Source organism: Anser brachyrhynchus (genome assembly GCF_964034855.1).
Source record: "Anser brachyrhynchus genome assembly, chromosome: 14".
Classification (NCBI taxonomy): Eukaryota; Metazoa; Chordata; class Aves; order Anseriformes; family Anatidae; genus Anser; species Anser brachyrhynchus.
This window is the reverse complement of record NC_137709.1, coordinates 9,311,817-9,334,493: the sequence shown is the minus strand read 5'-3', so window position 1 is coordinate 9,334,493 and position 22,677 is coordinate 9,311,817. Positions and strand designations below refer to the sequence as shown.

The 22,677-nt window shown below is 53.7% G+C and overlaps 2 protein-coding genes across 5 annotated transcripts in view; one reads left to right on the top strand and one right to left on the bottom strand.

Annotated features, from left to right (window-relative positions):
• Positions 1 to 885: 885 nt before the first annotated feature.
• On the bottom strand, positions 886 to 10,424 carry ZNF346 (zinc finger protein 346). The gene is made up of 7 exons (XM_080555191.1): positions 10,224 to 10,424; positions 10,022 to 10,125; positions 9,664 to 9,762; positions 8,515 to 8,665; positions 7,350 to 7,589; positions 4,625 to 4,718; positions 886 to 3,269 (listed from the first exon to the last, which is right to left on the bottom strand). Exons 1-7 carry the CDS (start codon positions 10,282 to 10,284, stop codon positions 3,164 to 3,166), a joined length of 855 nt encoding a protein of 284 aa, XP_080411317.1. The 5' UTR covers positions 10,285 to 10,424; the 3' UTR covers positions 886 to 3,163.
• A 272-nt stretch (positions 10,425 to 10,696) lies between these two features.
• Positions 10,697 to 22,677, top strand: part of UIMC1 (ubiquitin interaction motif containing 1) — a 37,497-nt gene continuing 25,516 nt past the window's right edge. Inside the window, exons 1-3 of one of the 4 annotated variants that reach the window (XM_080555184.1) lie at positions 10,697 to 10,854; positions 14,859 to 15,016; positions 22,002 to 22,092. In XM_080555184.1, coding sequence (XP_080411310.1) covers positions 14,867 to 15,016; positions 22,002 to 22,092 — 241 coding nt within the window. In that variant the 5' untranslated portion in view covers positions 10,697 to 10,854; positions 14,859 to 14,866. The remainder of the gene's footprint in view (positions 10,855 to 14,858; positions 15,017 to 22,001; positions 22,093 to 22,677) is intronic. The other 3 variants (XM_080555182.1, XM_080555183.1, XM_080555181.1) reach the window with 3 other exon arrangements.

Here is a 22,677-nt window from a genome sequence, read left to right as displayed (position 1 = left end):
GGCCACCTGTGATTTTGGCACCCCCCTGGTTCAACGACCAGAGCATGGGAACAGGACAGAGGCAGCCCCACGTCCTCCTCCTACCCTGCACCTGCCTCGGGGAGCGCCTGCACCCACAGGAAGGCCGGGAGCCGCGAGAAACACCACGTCCCTGCTGCGGGGAGGGGACGGGGTCAGCAAGGGACAGGCTGGCAGCTGCCGCCACGCCGCCCCGGCAGAGCCGAGCCGTGCCCCGCAGCAGGCAGGCGCAGCCCGTCCCTCCCTGCACTGCCCCGTGGCCGGGGACAGCGCCAGCGCAAGGCCTGCGCTGTGCCTGGGGACAGCGTCCCTGTGCTCCGCCACAACCCTGCCCACAGGGGGGCCAGGACGGGCAGGCCCGGGGAGCCCAGCCGGCTGCAGGAAGGGCCGCGGGGCAGGGGGTGCAGCTGAAGGTGGTGCTGCTCTGCCCCCGTGCGTGCCCCGGGGTGCGCTGAGGGGTGCGCGGAGAGGCAGGAGGCTTTGCCATCGCCCTGCTCCTGCGCTGCCACGGGAGGGCCGGAAAAAGGCCCTGTGCCCCGTGGCTGTCACGGATGTTTTCAACGCAAGCCGCACGACAGCCCGCAGGGGTGCCAGCAGGCTCCGGGGCCAGCCTGTCCTGTCCTCCCCTCGGTGACATTGGCGTGCTCCGGGCCACGCTGACTTGCCAGAGGAGCACAGAGGAAGGCACTCACCGGCTTTGTGCAGACCTCAGGGGCCTTGGGATGACAGCAGAGCCTTGAAGAGGGTGGCTGGCAACACAAGCCTCCCGCCCCTCCCGAGTATTTCAAAGGCGTGTGCGCGCCCTGTTGTTCAAAGCACGGCAAAACAAAACAGGAAGGGCTACTGCAGAGAGACAGCACCCAGCAGTAGTAATAAACACTCTATTTGGAGAGCTTCACCTTAGGGAAAACAGCAGATACATAAACATCGTGTACAGGGGAGGGCAAAACTGTCGGTACACAGACAGCGCAGTGACACACCAGACTGGGCAGTGCTGGAAATGGATCCCTCGTGGTGTCAGCGCACAGCACAGCGAGCAGGCACCTGCATTCACAGGGCGGGACGAGAGCTAAGCGGCGGAGATCGGTGCTGGAGGCCATCCAGTGCCACCCGGCACACAATGCTTCCTTCAGTTCGTCGCAATTTTCTGCTCATTGATCAGCCTGCGAGGTTTACAAGAGACTCCCTCTCAAGCAGGAGGCTAAGGTCAGACCTCAGCAGTAGAACAAGAGTGGAAAACATCAGGAAGGCGAACCCAGACCAGCAGGAGCCTGTCCTAAGGGAAGATGGCAGATTCCGCGCAGGGTGAAGGCAAACAAAGCTCATGCACAGCCTCGAGCGGGGAGGGGAAGGCACTCGCTCCAAGTGCGGAGATCAGCAACCAGCTCTCTCCCCTTGCTTAACCTGACCAGCGCACGCTGGATTTTGGAAGTGCCTCCACGGCCTGGCTCTCGGCCTCGCGAGGGCGGCAGCTGCTCCCCCTGGAACGCAGCGCGGGGAGCGCAGGGCCCCAGCCTGCCCTGCAGCAGCTGCCGCGGGAGGCAGCGGCTCCGCTCAGCCCACCCTGGCCGTGCCGCGCATCCCCAGCGCTCTGCCAGCCCCACGGAGCCCCAGGAGGGGCCAGATCCCCGGCCTTCTGCCCCAGGGAAGGAAAACAACGGGGTGTTTGCCACGGGCTAGCAAAGCTCCAGCTCCACAGAGGCACCGACGCTGGGACGAAGCTGCGGAGCGTCTGACTCGGAGCGCTGGCACCGAACGCGAGGCCAGCCCGACACACATGGCTCTCGTGGTGGGCTGGCGAAGCACAGACAATGCCTTAGCTCAAGGACAAAACATCTAAAGAACTCATCCAAAATGCGCAACAGTCTCAGACGCCTGCCCTTCCTTCCGGAGGCTTTTCTAACAGATCTGGTACATTAGCACCACGAAGAGACCATCAGACTTAATTCCCGGGTTTGAAATACAGAACGCCCCTTCTCCAGGCTGGTGCAAGAATGTACGAGCTTTGAGGAGAGGGCTTGGGCAAGGAGTGTCTAATGAAGGACTAACGAAGGCAGATTTCCAGAGGATTTGTAGTTTTTTAGTCAGCTAACAATTTGACCAAGTTATACTACGGTCTTCTATCGTATCTAGATTGATTTCCTCTCTTTTTTTCTTAAAATTCTCTTTCCCCATAGCATTTTGCTGGCAGTAGGGAAAATGCTGCACTTAAACTCTGTCAGGGCCTGCACGTGAAGCGAACTCGCTCCGCTCAACCTTCGCCTGCTGATCGCGTTTAGATCTTGGAGACCGCCACCACTGCCAAGTTTGGCTGCAATTTGTTTAAGTTACAGGGGGTAAAGACACACATGGTGAATCATCACATACACCTGTTTCCATAGGAAACCAGGCTAAACAGTTACTTCCTTCCACATGGAAATCCTCAGAGCAGAGGGCTGAGCTGTCTGGAGAGCCAAGAGCTCCATCTCCTCTCTCAGCCCCCACTCCCACCAGCAGCAAGCTGTACACCAGGAATCATGACTACTTGTTAGACACTTAAACAACAGAGCTCCAGAACCAACGGCTGCAGTGCTGTGAAAGGCTCTAAGGGCAAGCAGTGGCTCATGAAAATCTGCACACAAACCTGCCCAGAGGAGGCATGATGGGGTGCTACACTGCCGCTTCTCATTTTGGGCCTGTAAAAAGCCAGGCAACCCGCACGGTGTCCCCGTCCGTGCCGCGTAAGCGCTGCTTGCTGCGATCTAGGAGTTCTCCTCCAGCAAAAGACACCTCTGAGCACGGGACGCTGGCCTTCCAGGTGCAGGAATCCACCGCTTGCTCTGGTGAGGGAGGAGGTGGCCGTTGCCAGCCTGTTGCCAGACCCTCCTTATACCAGATACACACTTCCTCTCACACCGCACCCACCTTTACAGGAAGCAATTACACAATGAAAACTACTCTAAGGGAGTGAAGTATTTGCTGTCTACCAAGTCTCTTCCAGCTGGATCCTTTTTTGGACAGATTCAGTCCCCGTTCTGCTCGACGGGTGCATACAGGAGGGTAGGGCTTTGCTTATCCAGAGGGATAATGAAACCATTGTGGGCTGGCAAAGGATGTGCGTTCTTGGGCCACCAACACAACTCCAAGAACAGTGCTGCAACTTGCTCTAGAAGTCTTGGCTGAAATAACTGTAGCCTCCTGGGGCAGTCGACTCTTCCCGGACGTACTGCTGTGGTGGGAAGGGTCCTACAACCGGCACTGCTCCTGGCATCCTGGACGTCAAACGGAGCAAGAGGAAGAGAAGAGACAAAGGAAACAATGTCAGAATCACTCAAATCTGTCAGCTGCCATCACTGCTCAGCAAGCACGGCTGTCAGCGGAGTAACAGCCTACTACAGGCAAGTCAACCACTTGCCAGAAAAGCTTCCAAGTGCTTCCTTACTGTGTGTGTAAACAGACACCTTTAACATGGCAGAATTAGCTATTGCACAGCTCAAGGACCGTTAAGTGCTTCCACTACAAGGCAAGTATCCTGGCTCTTCTCAGCCTGCAGAAGCTGGCCTGGAACAGCATTTAGCAGCTAAATCCAGAAGCAGCTTTCTGAAAGGGAGTTGTTTGGCTGGAAAAACTGGAACAACATCCATGTCCTTAAAGGGAACGGCTGTGTGTGTGCACAGGGAACATCTTCAGTGTTTCTTTCTACAGCAGGCTAAATTCAGGCTAGGTTTTTGCCGTTCACTGATCCTGCTGCGCTGTTCAAGAGTTGAAACTTTCATAGGGGGACAGGCAGAGTTTATGTCTTCCAACCAAGTACTCCACAGACAGGGTGCAATGGGGCTGTTATTCCACAGATAGATGACCAAAGATCCCAGTTTTCCTCCTAGCCCCTCTGGGAAATCTAGCTAGGAGTCTATCACCACTTCAGGTAGGGTTTCCTAATGCCTCTTTCTTTAAGAAGCTGTCTAACCAACAGGGGTCCATTACTGACCCTCTTTAAGGCAAGGCTTTGAAATTAAAGAGCAGAACTTTGACAGCGTCCAGAGCAAGTACATTTGGTATTAATCATCTGTCTAGCAGTCTAAATTTTAGAGATGAATAATTTGCAGGGGATGCCAATATTTAACTTACCAGCTGTAGAATGAATTCAGAAATATAGCCTCGGTTTCTGGAGCATGCTGACTACACGCCAGATTTTAAAAAAGCAACTCTTGAAAAAGTTGCAACTCTAAAAGCAAGGCTAGAATGGCAAGTGGATCTCCACTAAGACAGTCTTTAATTAAATTAAAATCCTGGTTCTTACAGAAATGGCGTTTAAGAAGCGTCAGGCTGGATGCGCTCGCTGCAAAGATCCACGCTGCCCTGAACCCCTGAGAACCAAACACAACCGAAGGACGCTCCTACTACAGCAGCGTCCCCGAGCTGTCTGCAGGGGGAGCTGCCGAAGAGGCGGAGGGGATGTAAACCTACCCCAGTTCGTCGGCTCCAGGACAAACAGCACAAGCTTGCACAAATTGTATCGGTCTGCTTGTGAGTCAGCTTGAAATACGCATGCAAAACTGCACTTAAGTTATACCTAAAACATTGTTTTAACACGGGCGGAAGCACACTTAACGGGAAAGTTACTTACTGGTTCTTGTGTTTGAAGCCACTGATGTGAGCCTGGTACTGCTCTATGGAGTTCAGAACTATGTTGCACGTGTTGCACGGGTACCCCTTCCCAGCTGAAACAGACAGCAATGTTAACACACAGCTAGCCAACAACCCGGTGCCTGAGGTAGAAACAAGATAATCACTCACTTGATGCCTTAAACCCCTGCTAAACAAAGACAAGTAGCAAATCGATGGCCTGACCAGACAGGGAGGTGACAGAACCCAGCTACCCCACCAGATACTGGTCAGGCCCTGGTCGGTGATAGGAGGGGAGCACTAAGCCAGGAGGCCTTCCCTGGGCAGAACCCGGGTTCGTTATCTACAAAAACAAACACACCTTTCCTATAACCAGTTCACAGCATCAGATGAGGTGAAAACGTGGCATGAGTAGACCAAATACTGCCTCTGCAGCTCCACTTTTTTTCTTCCCCAAACGCCCACTTCTCCTGCTCTGTTTGTCTCATAACAGAAAGCAAGGGAGATACTTAATTTGTAAGCTCGACACGCTGCAATAATAATAACAAGAACAAAAAAGCAGCCAGAGGAGATTATACACAACATCAGGTTCCACAATGCAGCATTCTGCTAAGCCTTGCTGCGGTGCCAGTTGAGAATATTGAACTCTATCCGCAAGCAGTTTAGTTACAGTCAGTGTATCAGTTAACTTGAAGAAAAAAAGTCCCCAACAATAGTTGTACTAGACAGATCAATGGCTTTGATTCCGGCTGGAGTTGTCATGTTACACAAAGTTCTGGAGGTCACAGATAGCAAACAAGCAAACATTGCAGCAGAGTTCACCACAAAAGCCCGTAACAGGGGAAAATCCTGGCACTTGTCCCCAGGACATTAAATGATCCTGAGCTCAGGCTCTCCGGAGGAGGGCTCTGCCTTGGAGTCTCACAAAGAAAACACGTCCCTAAGGGGAACGGGGACATTCACCCTAGGGGTGCAGAGCAGCACCACCGGGTAAGAAACACAGCGCACGGTGCAGCAGACGCTTCCCCACCTGGCTGCTGCACCACGGAGGCCTCAGACTCCAGTGGGCCATTTAACTCCCCAAACAGCCAGGCCTGGACATTGTGCCACCCACAGGAGCTGTTCCAGCCCTCACGCCCGCCTCCCTGCACGATCCAGGTCGAGATCTCTCTCTTGAAAATCTGACAACGAGGTACTGAGTACAACGAGGAACCGAGTACTTCACGCTGTGCCCCCGCACCCTACGCTGATGGTTCCCAGAGGGACTTTAAGCAGACAGGTATCTGGGGGTTGCACTGCGAACGACACACCTTCACCTGCTGCCACTCAGAGCCCAACAAGGGCACGTTTAGGGACAGCACGTGCTCAGAAAATAAAAAGTCTTCACAAAAGTATAGGTCAGCATCTGAGCTCAATTCTACAAGAGGCTTGTTCTGGGAAGAACTGTGCTGGCATGCCAGCTTGGTGTGGCTGTTAGCACACAGAGAAAGGGAAACACGTCCCCGACTGCAGCCCGTCACGTCAGAGCAGCCTCACGTTACAGCTACAACTCAGAAACCTCGCCTGGAACAGCTGAAGTGCCACGGAGATGTGGACGTAGACACTCCAGCTTTGTGAGGACTTCACGGAGGACATCAATCACACGGCCAGCAGCTCTGCCCACTTACCCAGCCTGGGCCGGGGCTCCTGACCCCGTCAGAGCCTGAGTCACAATAAAAGGGAACCATTGATCAGGCCCCATTAATTAAGTAAAGAGCAGCCGAATAACACAAATAACACGAAGCACCTTTTCCATCTCCCCCATGACTACACGATGTGGGAGAGAATATTACTTGGATAATTGAGCCTCATTTCTCCTAAGTGCTACCAGCAGCTAAAGGTGGCCCACAAAGAATTAGAGTAATTAATCTTCTGCTTACAGGCATTTTATGACAGAGAAAGAAGCTCTTGAAGAAGATTTTAAGGTGATCTGTCTGCTTATCATTTACTTTAAGCACCCAGCAGGTACCAGACTTCCTGCTCCAACAGAAGGCTGCTGGGAGGAACAGGGGAGTTTACTGCGAGCTCCTAATGCTTGCACCGGGCTCCAAGGCTTTCATCAGGCAGAAGTACTCACAGGGAACAGAACGTAAACCAAATGAGTTTCAACTGTCTGCCTAAAGTTCCTCCTTAATAGCTCAATTTTTTCCACATTCCTGCTTGCTCTGGAGAGTTGCATTAGTTCATCAGATGAAGTGCCCACACAGAGGCAGAAAGCATTCAGGGAGAAATCTCTCTGGCTTTCATGTGCTTTGAAGCAGCAGGTGCAGTAAAACCTATTTCTTCCTTCTTTGGCTAGTCCCCTCTGAAGGCATTTTTTAAGCATCAAATGCCACTTTTATCTTTCCATTTTGGATGCAATCCACCTAGCTAGAAACAGCACTGGCCAAAATCCCTGGATTATCCGCACAGAGAATAAAAAGGACACGTACCCGATTAGACAACACCGCAAAAACCCAGCCCAGAGCTTGCCACAAGGAGCTACAGTCTAAAACCTCTCCTGCTGCCAGGGGGTTATGATATCAACCAAATCCATCTTCCGGTGCATCATCGAGATCCTGCGAGACCGTGAGCAATTCTCCCCGCTCCCTCCGCACGGGCTCTCACGCAGAGACCCGTCAGACACACGGTGCTGCTCTCCCACCCTGCCCTGCAACTATTTATTCGCCTGCTTCCTGAGAACTCACCCATAAAGGACGCCGCCGGCGCATCAGGAGTTCGGCCGTAGTGTGCCATCAGCTTGTGTTTGGTCTCTTGCTTTCTGTGCTTCTTGCCTACGTAATGCTGTTTTGCCATAAGGGGGTTGTTGAAAGTGGCATGGCAGAGGCTACAGAACTTGTCTGGGTCAGCAATGTCCTTGTTCTCTTCGTTAGAAGACACGGTAGAAGTGGGGAGGGTAGCAGGATGTTTCTGTGGGGGCGCTACTTCTGTAGGGGGAATCCAAACTCTTGGTCAGTCACAGAACTCAGATGCAAAAGAAAAAGTCATCTTACTTCCCCAAAACATGCATTAAACAAACAAACAAAAAAACCAAACACCCCAAAAGCAAACCTAGTCAGAAAACGTAAAAACTCTGGACAAACTGATGTCACCCCTACCTCTTCCCTTAATCCTCCGGGTGCGTGCTAAGACAACTCCCAGCAGGGGCACTGAACACCGGGCAGAAGCTTTCCAAATACCCAAGAGCTCCTCTCACGCCCAAGTGGCAGGCGTGCACCAGACTGCTCCCGTGTCCAGCCACCCTTCCCCAAGGCTCCTCTCATGCCTGAGCTCTGCCTTAGCTGTGCACAGTCTGTAGGGCAGGCCGTGGCAGACGCCACTGGCAAAGCAGGAGGTCAGGACAAGCAGATGCCCACACTTCCCAGCTACACATCCCCAGCCCCCAGCTATCTGCAGCTCAGAAGTCCCTGAGCCACAGAAGCTGTACCTTTACACCTGAGCAGCCCTGCCCAATTCACCTTACAGGCGTTTCACCGGTCACTTCGGTTTCTGCAAGCTTTTAGCAAGCATCACATCCCGTGACAGATATTTCTACAGCTTTCCCTGGAAAACAGCTCTGTCCCATTCCTTACATACAAGGATGGGTACAACACTGCTGAAAGCTTCACTTCACCCAAGCAAGAAATAAAAAACCACCCCAAACATGCCACTTTTAGTCAATGCCAGCCTACCAAGCAAGCTGCTGAGAGAAGCAGCAGTCTCTGGAGGTGTACTGCTGGCCTACCTCGCTTCACAGGCACACGTACCCAAAAAGGCTCAGACCTGGGGTCCAACGACACTTCCCAGTGCAGAATCACCATGTGCAGCATTTTCTAGCTGGCATGTTACAATGTGAAGGCACCGCAGTCATACCTTCTGCTTTGGGGGACTGCTGCTTCACGTTCTTGGCGTGCGTCTTCCCCAGGTAGTGCGACGTTGCCACAGCCGGAGAGGAGAAGGTCATGTTACAGATGGGGCAGCACTTGTTCCTATCCTCCCCATTGCTGCCTTCCTGCTTGCTCTCCTGCGCACACAGAACCACAGAATGGCTGAGGTTGGAAGGCACCTCGGGAGGTCATCTTGCTCAGTGTTCTTGTTACAAGAAAGAACGCTAAGGCATTTGAGAAAACAAAATAATCTGAGACACTGAGATGCGAAGTTGGAAGTTTGACTGTTCCATGGTGCAGCACTGTCCTCCCATTGACTGGACAGCCTTCCTGCTTCACGTTACTTCCTTGTCATCCTAGTGAACCGCTCTAGGGAGAGGGGCTGGCTGTCCTGGCTTGTATGGGCTGAGAACAAGGTTAACCACGGGGCTGCCAGCACTGGATCAGCCAGCCTTCTGCTCTCCACAAGGTGTGAGCCACGCAACACAAACACCGCTATCAGCTGGGTCATCGGCAACACAATGCTGGCCGAGCAGGCAGCAGCAGTCATTTCTAAGCCTAACACTATGTGCGAAGGCATCCTCCTTTATCCCCCCCTCCACCCCCACTACAAATGTTTGAGGGTTAGGGATTAAAGCTGAAGCAATCATAAGAGTAGAATCTGTTTCCCAAATGAGTCGCGGGGCAGACAGATGGCAGGGTGGAATGTGCTCCTCTCGCTGACCAACAGGCTCCAGCCACCAGCTGAAGAAACCGAAATAAGTAAAAACAGAGTTGTGCCAGAAAGAGTCCAGTTAGTTGTGAACCCTGAAAGTACTTGTAATGAAATTAAATGTTATGCAGGTGCAATGATATTCCTGGCTTTGTTATTCATGAACTTGCTGCTCCTATTTACTTTACCCTGTTTTATTCACGTAATTCACAGGGAGACTTTCAGTAAGAGGCAGTGTGAGCTCCTTTACGTGAATAAGGCAATGGGAACCATACTCACCGGGACGAGGCACAGCCACAGGAGCACAGAGCCCTTCCCAGGGCTGCCTTCTTCCTTCACTCTCACACAAGCGCATGGGCTGCCTGGCAGCATTTAGCTGAGACCCACCGTGACGGACCTGGAAGGCTGGGCGCGTTGCCTCACCTGCTTATTAGCGTCCACTTTCATCCTCTTGCCGGGCGCCAGCTCGTCCTCGCCGTGGATGGACAGGTACCGCCGCACCTTGTTGGCGTGCTTCTTGCTCTGCGGGGCAGAAAGCGGCTGGGGCAGCCTGGTACAGCCCGGTACAGCGGGGCACGGCCCGGTACTGCCCGGCATGGCCCAGTACAGCCTGTTACATAGGGATAGGGCCCGGTGCGGCCCAGTACAGCGGGACACGGCCTAGCACGGCCCGTTATGGCCCGGTACGGCCCAACACATAGGGGTATGGCCCGTTATGGCCCGGTACAGCGGGACACGGCCCGGAACGGCTCGGTACGTCCCGCCCGGTGCCGTGGCTCACCTGGTAGTGCGCCAGCCGCTGAGACTCGGAGATGAGCAGCGCGCTGCACACCTTGCACTGCGCCTCGGTGAAGATGTGCCCGTTCTCCCGGATCAGCCGCTCCACTGCCGGCACACAACCGCGGTCAGCCCGCTCACGGCCGGGGCCGGGCCCCGTTCCCGGCCCCGTCCCGGTTCCCCTCGCCGCCCCCGGTTCCCCTCACCTGCCTCCCTGCCCACCAGCAGCGCCGCGGCGTCCCCGTTGCTACCCGCCCCGTCCGCCATCTCGGCCGCCGCCGCCGCCGCCACAGCAGCTCTCGCGAGATCTCCGCGCGCCTAGCAACGGCGCGGGGGGGGGAGGAGGCTTCCTGCGCCGTCACGTGCTGGCGGAGGGAGGCCGCGGCGGCCATGTTGGTTGTGGGCAGCGGAGGGAGGCGGGCCGGTATCGGCCGCGCGGGGGCTGAGCGGCGCCATGGAGCGGTGCAGGCGGCGGGGCGAGGAGCGGGAGCGGCGTTTAAAGCGTCCTGCGGCGGCGCGGGGAGCGCGGAATGAAGTCACGCCGCGCCCTGATGTTTATTTCCAGTTAAAATCAGTCACGAGAAGCCGTGGGGCGCACCAGCGGCCCTTGAGGGGCTCCGAGAGGCGGCTGCCCCTCGTCCCCGCCATCTTCTCGGTCCCCTGAGTCCCCTGCCTCCCGCTCCCCTCGGTCCCCCTCTACCAGCCCCGCCGCCGCCGCCCTCACACGACATGGCGCCGCCCGCCTCACCTCATCTCCCCTCCCGGCCACGTGACGCGACGCCGCCGTCGCCATCTTGGTTGAGGGCAATGAGGCCTCCGCCGCCAACTTGAGTGCGGGTAAGAGACCCGCTGAGCGGGGTCGGCCCGGCCCGGGGGGGGCGGTCAGCGGGGCCGGGGGGGGTGGGGGTGTCCGGGCCCGGTGTGCGGCCGTGCCCCGACGAGGGGCCGCTGCGGACCCGGGGCTGCCCCGCCGGCAGGCCGCAGCCCCGCGGGGTGCCCACGGGGCCGTGCCCCAGCGCTTTCCCCCGAGGAGGGGTCCCGGTGCCGCCCCCCCCCCCCCGGCCCTGCAGCGCTGCTGGGGCCGGCTCCTGCCCCCCTCCCCCCCCCCCCCCGGGCTGCCTCCATGCCATCCCCAGCGCTGCCCCCCCTCGGTTTATTTTTCCTATAACCGACCCCATCCCCGCCTACGCCCCAGTTCCTCCCCGGGGGGGCCCTTTTTGGGCAGCCCCCACCCAGCTCCTCACAGCCCCGCCACGTCCCTGCAGCGCCCGCCGTGCCCGAGGGCCCTGCGATGGCACCTGTGGGCGAGGGGACGGGGGGCCTGGGCGGGTGGCGGGGTGCTGCGGGGTGACGGGTGCCGTGGGGTGGCGGGGTGCTGCGGGGAGGGTTCTGCTCCCCCCCCCACGCCTCCCCATGGAGAAAGGCGCTGCCCACGGGGCTGGCGCGGGCTCGCTTTGGGTAGCTGAGCAGTCAGCATCTCCCGCGGAGCTTGGCAGCGGTCGGCCTTGGCCTTCCGCCGCCTTCCTTCTACGAAGAGCCCGTTTCTGCGAACGGATAAATCCCGTAAACAACCCCCGTGTCCCCCCCACCGGGGTGCTGTGGACCGTGGTGTCCTGACCGTCAGCCGCTCCCGGCGCGGCGGGGGCGAGCGGAGGGGCCGGGGCTGGCGTTCGCAGGGACCGTGCGGCGCTGACCCGTGCGAGCGGGGCTCTTGCTGCCCGCGAGCATCGTGCCTCTTCCCGGGGAGGCGGGGGGGTTGTTTACGAAGCGACAGCCTGTGTCTCGAGCGGCTCAGAAAACTCATCCGGGGATGAGAGTCATTCATTTTTTGGCTTCGTTTTCAAGCATTTTTCAAGCTGTCACAGCTTGGCAGGTCTGTAGCTGCAGTGTCAAGATTTAGAATTATTCTGTCGGTAATTGCTTTCTGATTCATCAAAATGATAGATGAGAGGGAAAATGACAAATAATCACAAGTTGGGGATCTTCAAGGATATCCCTAAAAATGCGACCGGAGAAGCGCGGCGCGTGCGAGGCCCTTGTCAGGAGGTCACCTTTGCTGTCAGAGCGTTTACAAAGAAATTCTCTCGAATTCAAAGTTGTAAAAAGAGAAAAATTGGGAAAGGAATCCGCGAGCCGAACTGCAAAGGTAGGTTTAGGTAGTGCAGGCCGGCCTTTTTCGCTGAACCTGAGAGCAGACATCCCCTCCGCAGGTACTTGGGCAGAGCGCTAAAAGCAAAACACAGCTTGTGCGCCTGGCTCCCTTACCTGGGGAAGGGGGGCGTGCTGCGAGGCTTGTTCCCTTCCCGTACCGATATCAGCTCGTCTAATAAAAGCTATTACTGCTCTCCTACTCACAGCCTCAGACTAGCACAGCTACAAGTGATCTCTTACTTGTCTTGTTCCCTTAGTTACGTTTACAGAGACTCTTTTTGCCATGAGTCCCTTCATTTTCAGAAGCCTTGTGGGAGTTGTGTGGTTACATCTCTTACATTTTTTTTCTTCTCTTCTTTAAATGTTGGAGGTAGGTGACTCATCATAACTCCAGCTGATATTTCTCAGCGATCTCTTATTTAGCACAGTGCATCAGGCAGAAGATCTATCGCATAGAGGGGAGCTGTGATACCAGAGTGGATTTAAAAAAAACAATAATAATAAAAAAAAAAAAGTGGCAGTTGCTTGTTGCTGTTTGCTTTTGTTTAAGTGGTTTACAGGCTTTCTCTCCAAAAATAGTGACCCTGCCTAGGCTCACGTACTGGGGACCAGACATCGTGCCAGAAAAGGCTGCCTGCGGATGTGTCTCTCTGCTGATAAAGGAGTGCTCTCCACCTAGGTGGACTCCCTTCGTGCGGGCAGTTCTCAGCAGCTGGGTGGGAGGCTTGGTTCATCTCTCTGGGCAGAGGGACAAGAAACCGTGTGGAGCAAAAGATAAAAAAAAAAAAAAAAAAATGGAGAAAGTATAATAAGGATTTTCCGACAAAAGCCAAAGTTCAGCTCAGCTGGAGCAAAACAGCTTTGTTTTGCAAGAGATGATGCTTTTCTAAAGAGCAGTGCTTGTTTTTATTTCCCCTTTGTAAGCACAAACATTTCTGGGCTGCAGCGATGGTCGCCGTCACTTCTGGAGCCACGCGTGCGATTTGTACGAGATTCTGTCTTTAGAGGGCTCAGCAAGCCTTCGGTGCCAGTCCTTGCTCACCAGGACAATCATCTTTTGTCTCTACGCATGTGTGTGCTTGGATTTGCAGAGAAAGGGAGACAGAGAGGTTAAGGGAGCTGTGGCGAGCTGCAGAAAACACAGCGGCAGTGCGTGTGCTCCTCTTGCTCTTAGCTTGCTGCCTCTGACAGTAGATGGAGGAGCACACCGCTGTTCTCGGTGCTAATGTGGGTTTTGGACTTCTTGCTTCCTGGTGTTCCTACACGCAGCGCTGGCTGCAGCTTGCGGTGTTACAGGAGAGGGTTTGGCTCCGTACTGGGTAATGCAGGGTCTTTTGTTGCGCCTTGTCTTACTCTTATTTTAGCTCTGAGCAGCGCATCTGAGCTATTTCAGTGATCGCGAAGGAAGGCAGAACGATCCCGGGAAGGACACTGGGCTGGGAACCGGCCAGCTCGAATTGCCTCTCCAGCTCTGCCTTGTCTGGGGTGCAACAAGGGGCTCGCTGTGAAACCGCTCTGTGGCCGTTCCGTTCCTTCTAGCTCGGGCAGAGCTGCCGGTGCTGAGCCTGCCGGTGCTGAGCCTGCCGGTGCTCAGCCTGCCGGTGCTCAGCCTGCTTCCTCGGGCTCTTTCAGAGCACGGTTCGGGAAGTGCTGAACGTCGTCTCCACGTTACCTGCCAAACCGAACGGCAGACGTCGAAGGCGAAGAAAAGGGTGCTTTAACTTCGTGTGCCGCCCCGCTGCTCTCACCCACCGGGATCTCGTCCCGATCCTCTTGTCTGAGTCCCTTTTGATGGGAGCAGCCAGCTCCTCTCTCCAGCAGCCTGCGGGCTGGCAGGGAGAGGAGTCGCTGAAGCGCTGCCTGGTATTGTGTGGGCACCTGCCCTCGATTGTGCGGCTCCTCGAGCACTCGGGTTTGCGCTAATGATGCTCAGCGGGTTCCTCCCTGCTTGTCAAGTGCCTTCTTTAAGCGGGTGGCACAGGCACGTCTGTGCAGAGGACTTCCGGAGCCTGAGGCTCGTTGAAAAGCCCGGGCTGCGAGATAAACCCCTCGTCTCGTTTCCAGCCTACCTCCTGCCACCGCCTGTGTTCTCCCTTTCCGTAGTGCTCTGCTTCCCCGGGGCTGCTGCTCTGACAGCGAAATAGCATCCTCTGAGGGACCTGCCTCCCCCCCGTGCTTTATTCCATGTAAAAGCTGACAAATGGTTGCGCTGCTGTGGCTTCTCGTTCTGGCGTGCACATCTCAGCTTGGTTCACTGCCGGAGCCCTGTTTGTTCTGCACCAGGACGGGGAAGGTGTGGGGACGTTCGGGGTGGGGATTTGGGGAGGGAGACCCGCTGTGAAACGTTGCTTTGGAGCAGTTTGCTGAGGAGCTTCAGCAGGGGAAGCGAAGAGGAAAGCCTCCTCGCTTCGGAGCGAGGGCATTCAGAGTGGCTCTTGTCTGCGTTGCCGTTCCCCTGAAACCCCTTTTAGCAATCAGCTCTAATAAAGTATTCGTAACGAGATGAGCGGTGACAAGTGCGTGTGGCTCCCAGTACCGCTAAATCTACCGCGCTTTGTAATAAGGTTCTAATGCCTGGGGTATTTTGCCTAAAAATAGAAAGAAAAAAAAAAAGTAGGAAGGGATGGCTGTAAGGGGAAATCCAAATCAGAAGGAAACAAATGGCTTTTAATCTGTCCCTCTTGTTTCAGGGTGAAGGATGCCGAGGAGGAGGAAGCCCGCAGAGGGCCCTGACTCTCGAGGTCAGGATGGGGAGGAAGAGGAGGAAGAGAAGAGGGGCCCGGCCAACGCCAAGAAGAAGCGCAGTTTTGTGGACGCGTTTATCGTTATATCTGACAGCGACGGAGAGGTCAGTGGTCAGCCTGCGGAGCCCGGGGCCTGCGCTGGGCCCTGCTGCTCCGGGAGGGCGCCCGAGCATCCCACGCTGGGGTCAGGCCTCGTGGGGGTGCGTTGTGCCGTCCCTTCCCTTCCGTGTGAGGGGAATCAAATCCTATTTGACTAGGAAATGAACGGTGCGCTTGGTGAGGGTGAGTTATGAGTCTGGGATTTGATAACCAAATCCTCTCAGAACTGAATTTGAAACGTAATTTAAAAGTAACCTTTCCTCAATCCCTTTACAAATCTTTCTTCATAATTTTTATTTGATTGATTTCCAGCTAAGCCAGAGAAACATGATTCTGTATTATGTGCAAATAGATAAGAAAATGATTCAGAACGCAGGCTTGCGAGTAGCTCTGACACAGCTGGTGTCTGGTAAACCGATCCTGAAGTACAGAAGTCGGAGTTTTTAACCCACTGCCACGGGGTGTAAAGGTGCACTGTGAGTGGGTGCGCCTGCCTGCGACACAACAGCTAGGTCGTTGATCCCTCACGTCATCGCATTAACGTCAGCCGTGCCCTAAAATAGCGAAACGTTTGTGCCTGTTACACTGGTGCTGGGGATGCGTGCAAGAACGCCCCTCTGGGAGAAACCCAGAGCCCTGAGAATATGTCCTCAGCTTGGGGTACACAAGAAGAAATTATTAGAATCTTTTTTTTTATGTGTGACTGTTGAGGCTTTGCGCTGTCTTGCCAGTGATTTGGGATCCTAAGCTGCTTTTTGTAATTCCACCATTTTCAAAAGCATTTCAGTTCACTCTCAAGCTGTAGATCTTAAATCAAGTCCTTTTCGTTCCCACATCTGGAGCATGAGTCTCTACAATAAGGCGATTATCATGTGAGGAGGGGAAAAGCACTAGAAATAAACAGTAAAAAGCTGTAGGGCAAATGATATTGGATGTTTTTTCTTCGCATTGTCTGAGTTCTTCTCCATTGGGAAATTCCCTGAAAGAAATGGAACATATGGCAGTAATAGTTCATTGGGGTTAAACCCTTAGCTCTGCAATATGCTAAGTTAACTTCAGATGTCTGCTGCATCACTGGCCTTTATTGTGAAACCTATAAGGAGGAAAAAAAAAAAATCAGCAGCTATAAGAGATGCTGCAGTACATAAAAGATCAGGACCTGTTATTGCCTACAATTATTCATCTCAATGTGCACGTATCTGAGAAAGAGGAAACAAACGTCTCTTAAAACACATCTATAAAAAGGTTAGGCTCCCTGACTGTTCTGTAAGTTTGTCTATAAACAATAAATTCTGATGGCATAATCGGTCATATTACAGAAAAGGATATGCTCAGAGAGGCCGTTAAAGAGCCAATTAGGTTCTGTTTAAGTGACAACAGTTCAGTCGGTTGAATGAGTGGATTTATTCAGTTCAGGCTCCTTCTTTCTGTGAATCATCGGCTTCCAGATCCAGTGCCACAGTCTCTTGCAGTGTTGTTTTCTGCAAAACCACCCAAGAATCTGATTTGCATGGAATCTCAAAAAAGAAAAAGCCCTGTCTGGCTTCTGTAACTGTCGCAGCTCTTCAGCGTACATCAAGTTGAATTTCAATTTCAAACCTTGTAACTGTTGTTCTTGCTCTGCTAAGACCTTGTTATGCGTTCAAGAAGAGGTGTGGGAAGCTCAGATCAATAGCAATTTTAGAGAACAATACATTCTCAATTAATCTTGCATCTGTTAGGACATGGTTCCTTATGAATCAAAAGCTACAAGGACAATTTGGGCATCATTGATTCAATGGCTTTCTTCCTTGGCAGTCTCTTGGCAGGTATCTATAGAACAAGTCCCTAGTTCTGCTTCCAGACCAGCAGATCTTGTAGCAGCTGCACCTGGAAAGCCTCCAGCTTCTCACTTTTGATGATCTTTGGCAGACTGCCTCTCCCAGGAATTTTTCAGTCATGCTGGATTATCAAGCTCATCCATGTTATTTTGCCAAATTCTCTTTCTTTGCTCATGTCTATGCTGGCATCTGCAGAGCTGCATCAGAAGGAATTTTTCTGGACATGGGGCTTTCTGATCTCTGTTATATATAATCCTGGACTCGGGGAACTCTTCTTTTTTTGTGTGTAGGGGGTGTTGGACAAATTAAGAACAGGCTACGGCTTTGTGGAAGCAAGAGGAGATGACCTCCTCTATGCTGACTGCCTCTCTGAAAACACAGACGCGACGAATGATCAAAGTGGTTCCTGTCTCCCCTGACTGTTTAAATCCTGCAGGGAATTGGTTGCCCACGACAGAAGATGGGTAGTCATGCACTTGAGCACACAATATTCCAAATACTGCCTGACAAAGCTCTCTTCAAGCACAGCGAGTCCTGCTCTGTCTCATGAACCTCTTGCTTGAATTGGGTTGTTGATAAAGACTCTTTGACCCCCAAGATTTTCTGAAGAAAAGGAGCAGGAGGCCTGCTCGAGGATGAGTGTAGGGCATGGCCAGGGGCCCAGTAGTTGTGCTAATTTAGCTGACAGATCTGCAGTCTTCAGTGCAGAGGATCCTAAAATGCTGCTGACCTGCTGTGGGACCTTGGAGAAGACTCACACAAAGGTAGTTTAACCCATTTCTTCTGGGTAGATCCTCAGGGAGCTTTGGGAGTACCTGCTTCCACTGGTACCATTTGCACAAAGTCTCACGGGCTCTTTCTGCCAGGTCTTCCACTCACCAGCTCCACCATCCCTCGGGGAGCGTGACGAGACCTGGGGGTGACAGTGCCATCTTCTGCACGGCGCCCAGTGCCTGCCTTCCGCAGGTGTGCAACATCCCTTTGCCTGAGTATTCCCGTTGGGAGATGTTCAGGGTCTGGGTAAACAGCGGTGTTTGTCGATGTTCTGGATCAGATGGTGTAGGTTTTGGGGAGAGAGGGAGAGGAGTGTTTGGGAATTGGCCAGGCTGCCTGGCCACCACCCTGCCCTGTTCTGCCGGCTCTGTGCAGTTTGTCCCGGGACAAGCGTGGCCTGGGGGACACCTTGCTAAGATGGCAGTGCCCACCTCTCGCTGCCAGCATCTTCTGAGTGAAGGAGAACCGTGTGGGAGCACCCTGCAGCACTCAGCTCTGTGCCTCCCGGTGCCGGAGGAGAGCACGGCGTGAGTGCTCCTGGGGAGGTTTCTCCACGCCGCTGTGCTCGCTCCGTGGAAGTGGCAGCGGGTCTGAATCCAGCCTCCTCGTGGCCCGGCGAAAGCCCTTTTTTCTGCATCGGCCTCCCCCCGTGTGTCAGAACCTACACATCTGGCAGGAGCCCGGCTGGGTCTTGTTGTTCCAGGCTCCGCTTCCAGCAGGTTTGTTCTAATGAGCTGAAAGAGAGAGCAGAGCAGAAACAGATTCTGAAGTCAGAGACTAATAAAGTAGGGTGTGATATTAATTTCAGCAGCAGCCTTGGCTAGAACCAAACGTGGCACTTCCAACATCTAATTAGCTTTTAAAAATAAATTAGTCTGGTTTTCATCTGCGTATTTCCCATGCAGGACGTGTGCTGTTTGGCTGTGCCCTATTGTTAGATGGTCCCAACTGCTGTTGAGCAGCAAAATTAACCAGACCTTTTGACTTTGCAGTCTGCACTGTTAGCTATCGAGACATTCTTCTGTAGCCTTGCCTTTCCTTCCCTGAATCTGACTTCTGTGGTTTAAGATGTGGATTCAAGGGAGCAGGATGTGGGAGGCTGGCTACTGGCTTCCATTTACGGGCTTTTAGAAGCGAGTGGAGCTGTATCTGTTTCTGCTGGCAGAGTCAGGTTCTCTTAAGTATGTGCAAAAGCATTTTTAAAACGAGAATTTGATTTCCTGGTGTCTGTCGAAACCAAGCGGGTTAAAAACCAAGGAAGAAGAATAGTGGCTGCCTTCCACTGAGCGTGTGGGGAACTTTGGAAAGCCATTTTTTCCTTGATCCGTGCACAATGCTGACAGTGAAACTGCTCAGAAGAGAGCATCGTAAATTAAACAGCAGAGCACGATATGCAGAAAAAGAATTTGGGTTCCTTCTGGCCATTATGCTTAAAATTGACGGCAAAGGAAGAGAGACCCTATCCGGGCCGGCACAGAGCGGAGGTGCGTGGGTCCCACCTCGCCTCAGCTATAATAATTAGTTTCCCCTGGAAGTTGTGTGTTGGAGATGACCTTGTAACTAAGAGTATCGGTGGCAGTTTGGGAATATTTTAATTGATTAAGATTATTTTTGGACTAGCGATCTTATTAGAAAGGCAGTTGGTTGAGTGGCCCCCTGAGTTCCTATTATCCTTGTAGACAGATGAGCATTAAAAGGTTGGGTCAGAAGGAGCAAGCCCGGTTGTCTTCCCTGAGTCTTCTTGGCCCCTTCTGTTCCTCCCATCCACGCCTGCATTTATGCAGAGCACTCGGGGGCCTGCGGGGCTGTCTCCCAGCAGAAGTACAAACAGCCATAAATCCTAATTAAAAGGTACGTTTTATTTTCTGGTTTTAAAAACTAAAGAAGATTTAAGAATTCTTGGAATTGAGATGTGTGTGTATGTTTTGGCCCATCAGGATTAATTGGATTTGCTTCAGCAGTTCGCTGTACCGTGGCTGTTCAGTAGAACGCCGCTAAGCAATTTAAACATCTTCCTCAAATGTATGAGGCTCGTACAACACGTGTCCTGCAATAATTCTGCTCCTGCCGCTGCTGTAAACGCCGGGATTGCTCAGGACCCAGCGCGGGGAGCGGAGGCAGGCGCTGGGGGCTGCGGACACCGGGGCCCGCCGGTACCCCAGGATCCCCAAGGGTGCTCGAGCCCTGTGCCGTCCTGCAGCGCGCGTTGTGACCGTGTGCGCGCGCACAGCCCGGACGTAGGCAGCCGTGGTGAGTTTGGTGTGCTCGTAAATCACGCCGGTGCCCTGGAAGAGAGCTGCAGATGAGAGTGTCAGGTTGACCTTCCGGCAAGTGCAAGAGTGATGAGGGAAGATTGATGCCTGGAGAGAAGAGCCGGGGATTCGCAGAGCCTGCTAGGATTAAATTGCCCCTCTCTTAAGCGGAATAGGTTTAGCACCATTAGCCAGCACTTTGGGGAGAGCGGGAGAGCTTTTGCTTAACCTCCTCCAGCGCGTGCTTCTGGCGCGGTCCCGCTGTGATCCCGCAGCGCGTTCCCACCTCCCCGGGTGCGAGCCGCGCACGGGGGCAGCGCAGGGGCTGCCACCGCACAGCAGCACAGGGCAACTCGCGGGTGGGCGAGGGGTGGGCGGTGGGAGTGGGAGAGCTTCTGGAAATCCGTGGAGAAGGGCGGCGTGCCTGGACCCTGGGAGAGGGAGGATTTCAGCTGCAGAGCTGGAGCTAAGCAGGCTCAGAAGTGGGTGGCATCCGTCTTCTAGCAGGACACAATCCGGCTGCGAGGCAGCCTTTTGGAGACCCAGGGGCAGATCTTGGACACGGGGAACCAAAACCAGGGTGGTTGGGGATGGGAAGGAGTCGGTCAAAGGAAACATCCCTTGCCGTGAGCACGAGGGCGTGCGGGCTGGCCGAGCTGGCTGCAGCCTCATCGGGAGCTGGCTCTTAAATCAGTGGAGGTGAGGAGTGAACAGGTATTAGGGGATGTAGGAGCTGTGATGTACTAGGGTTTCGGGAAACCACTTAATAGCACGTCTTGCAAAATCTTACATGGATAAATAATTCAATTGGGTCTAGATAGTAACATTCCTGGATTGAAGTCCTGCTAAAAGACTGTCAGCCAAGGCTGGTGATGAACACAAGAGAGGCTTGTTCTGGGGAGATGTGAAGCTGAGGCCACGAGGATCAATATTAGGTCTGTGTGTGTTTTAACACCCTCATTAATGATCTGTAAGAGGGAGCAAGTGGTGGATATACATTAATAACATCTACAGATAGTGCTAAAGCTGGAGACATTTGAGCAGAACTCGGCACTGAGGTTCAGTCCAGAGGACTCCGCAGGGTAACAAACACGGGCAGCGGCCGGAAGGAACGGCTGACATTTAAAACCAAGCAGAGCATCCCCTTGCGGTGAAGTACTGCCCCACCATGAAGACCCCCTCCTGGCACAGGGGGGCTGAAGGTGGTGTGAGGCAGGACGGAGCCAATTCGCTGTGGGGCTCGTGGGCAGCAAAACCCCGAGCACGGCGCAGCTGCGGACGGAGTCGCGCGAAGCCCCTTCGTGGCCAGGCGTGGGTGTCTCTGCTGAAAACGCTGGGTTTGATTCTAATCCTACCTGATTTATAGAGACAAACTGGAAGGGGTCCAGGGCCAGCCTTCGGTAATGTGTACGCCCTCACTTAAGCCGTTAGGACAGCAACTTGCATAAATGTGTGCCAATTAAGCCTGTGACCATTCGTGTTGCAGTCAGCGTGCTTAAAGCAGCACGGACTGAGGTTGTTCTTCTGGGTGATGTTCCTGGAGGCCACTCGGCTGCAAATTTCTGAAGTATTCAAGCTTCAAAAATGAAACAATTGTGGCAGTACTCAGGGCGGTGCAGTGACAGCACCAGGAATAAATACAGCTGGCTCTCCTGCCCTCCGGATGAGCTAGCCTGGGACCCCCGAAATGGCTAAAATCCTGGCCTTGGCCACCTGAAATCGTTTGGGCAGTGCTAGAGGCCGTATGGCAGGAAACAGCCCTGGCTCACAGGTATGAGATGTTGAGTTACAAAAAGGTTTTATTTTTCTGTTTGAGTGCTTACAAATACCAATGTTTTAGCAAGGCCAAACAAATTCTCTCTCAAATCATGGGCAGCAGGTGCAGTGCTTGGTAGTGACTGGCATGAAGTCTATTGTCTCTCCTACTTCTCTGTTTATGTCGGTCTGTAACTCTTTTTGCTCGTTATGCTTATCACACAGCTTTTAATAGTTACAGAATGTGCTTGAATTACGTTTGAAATTCAAATTTCACACAAATAGAGGCTTGTTCTTGAACCAGTGTTTGTGTCAGAGTAGTGGAGGGGAGGGAGCTGGTAGTATTTCTTACATATTGTATGCACTCACCATATTTTTTTCCATTACAGCAGGAGTCAAAGGAAGAGAGCGGATTGCAAACGAAAAGAACAAAACAGCAGCTGGATAGAACGAAGTTTGCTGCTAAAAGAAAAATTGCACGTAGGTCTCGAGCGTGGGGCTGGGGAAGTAGACGGGTGCTGAGCAGCTTCTGCTATTTGTGTTAGAGATTATTTCCCCCGCAGAAAGGCTGTGATGAGGCTTGGGACGCACGGCTCGGAGAAGTCCCTTCTCGGGGGTAAAATCTGCCTTCCTGAACAGGCAGACTGTCACTCGTCTGCTCCCCAGGTGGTGTGTACGCAGGCTGGAGCGGTTCCAGAATAAGTGTGCAAGGCTGTCTGTACCTCACCAGGTTTCGAGATCGGTTCTGGTATGAACCCGATCCAAAAGCCCCGCCACTCACTAGGTGCTCTCCCATTCGGGCCCCCCTGCTGCCGCCTGTCCCTGAAACATCGCGGTGCCCTGAGCCGGCGGTCACAGCTCGGGAAGGATCTCGGGGTCAGAGCTGGCAGAGCTCCGAAATCAGAGAGATCAGAGAAGCCAGCCACGCTGGGCATCATACGGAGGGGTGCGAAGACCGAGGGCTTTGTTGTACATCGCTTTGCTGTTACCTAAAGAGTTGGTGCACCCGCATGGGCAGCACTGTGCGGTTCTGCTCCCCGCATCTCAAGGACGCGGTGGAGTCAG

What these genes read in the sequence shown, in the direction of transcription:
- ZNF346 (XM_080555191.1), bottom strand. Translation starts at nt 10,284, where the DNA reads ATGGCGGACGGGGCGGGTAGCAACGGGGACGCCGCGGCGCTGCTGGTG. An exon ending in GCTGGTGGGCAGGGAGGCAG is followed by an intron (nt 10,126 to 10,223) that starts GTGAGGGGAACC and finishes GTGTGCCGGCAG; the next exon opens with TGGAGCGGCTGATCCGGGAG. An exon ending in AAGTGGACGCTAATAAGCAG is followed by an intron (nt 8,666 to 9,663) that starts GTGAGGCAACGC and finishes CTGTGTGCGCAG; the next exon opens with GAGAGCAAGCAGGAAGGCAG.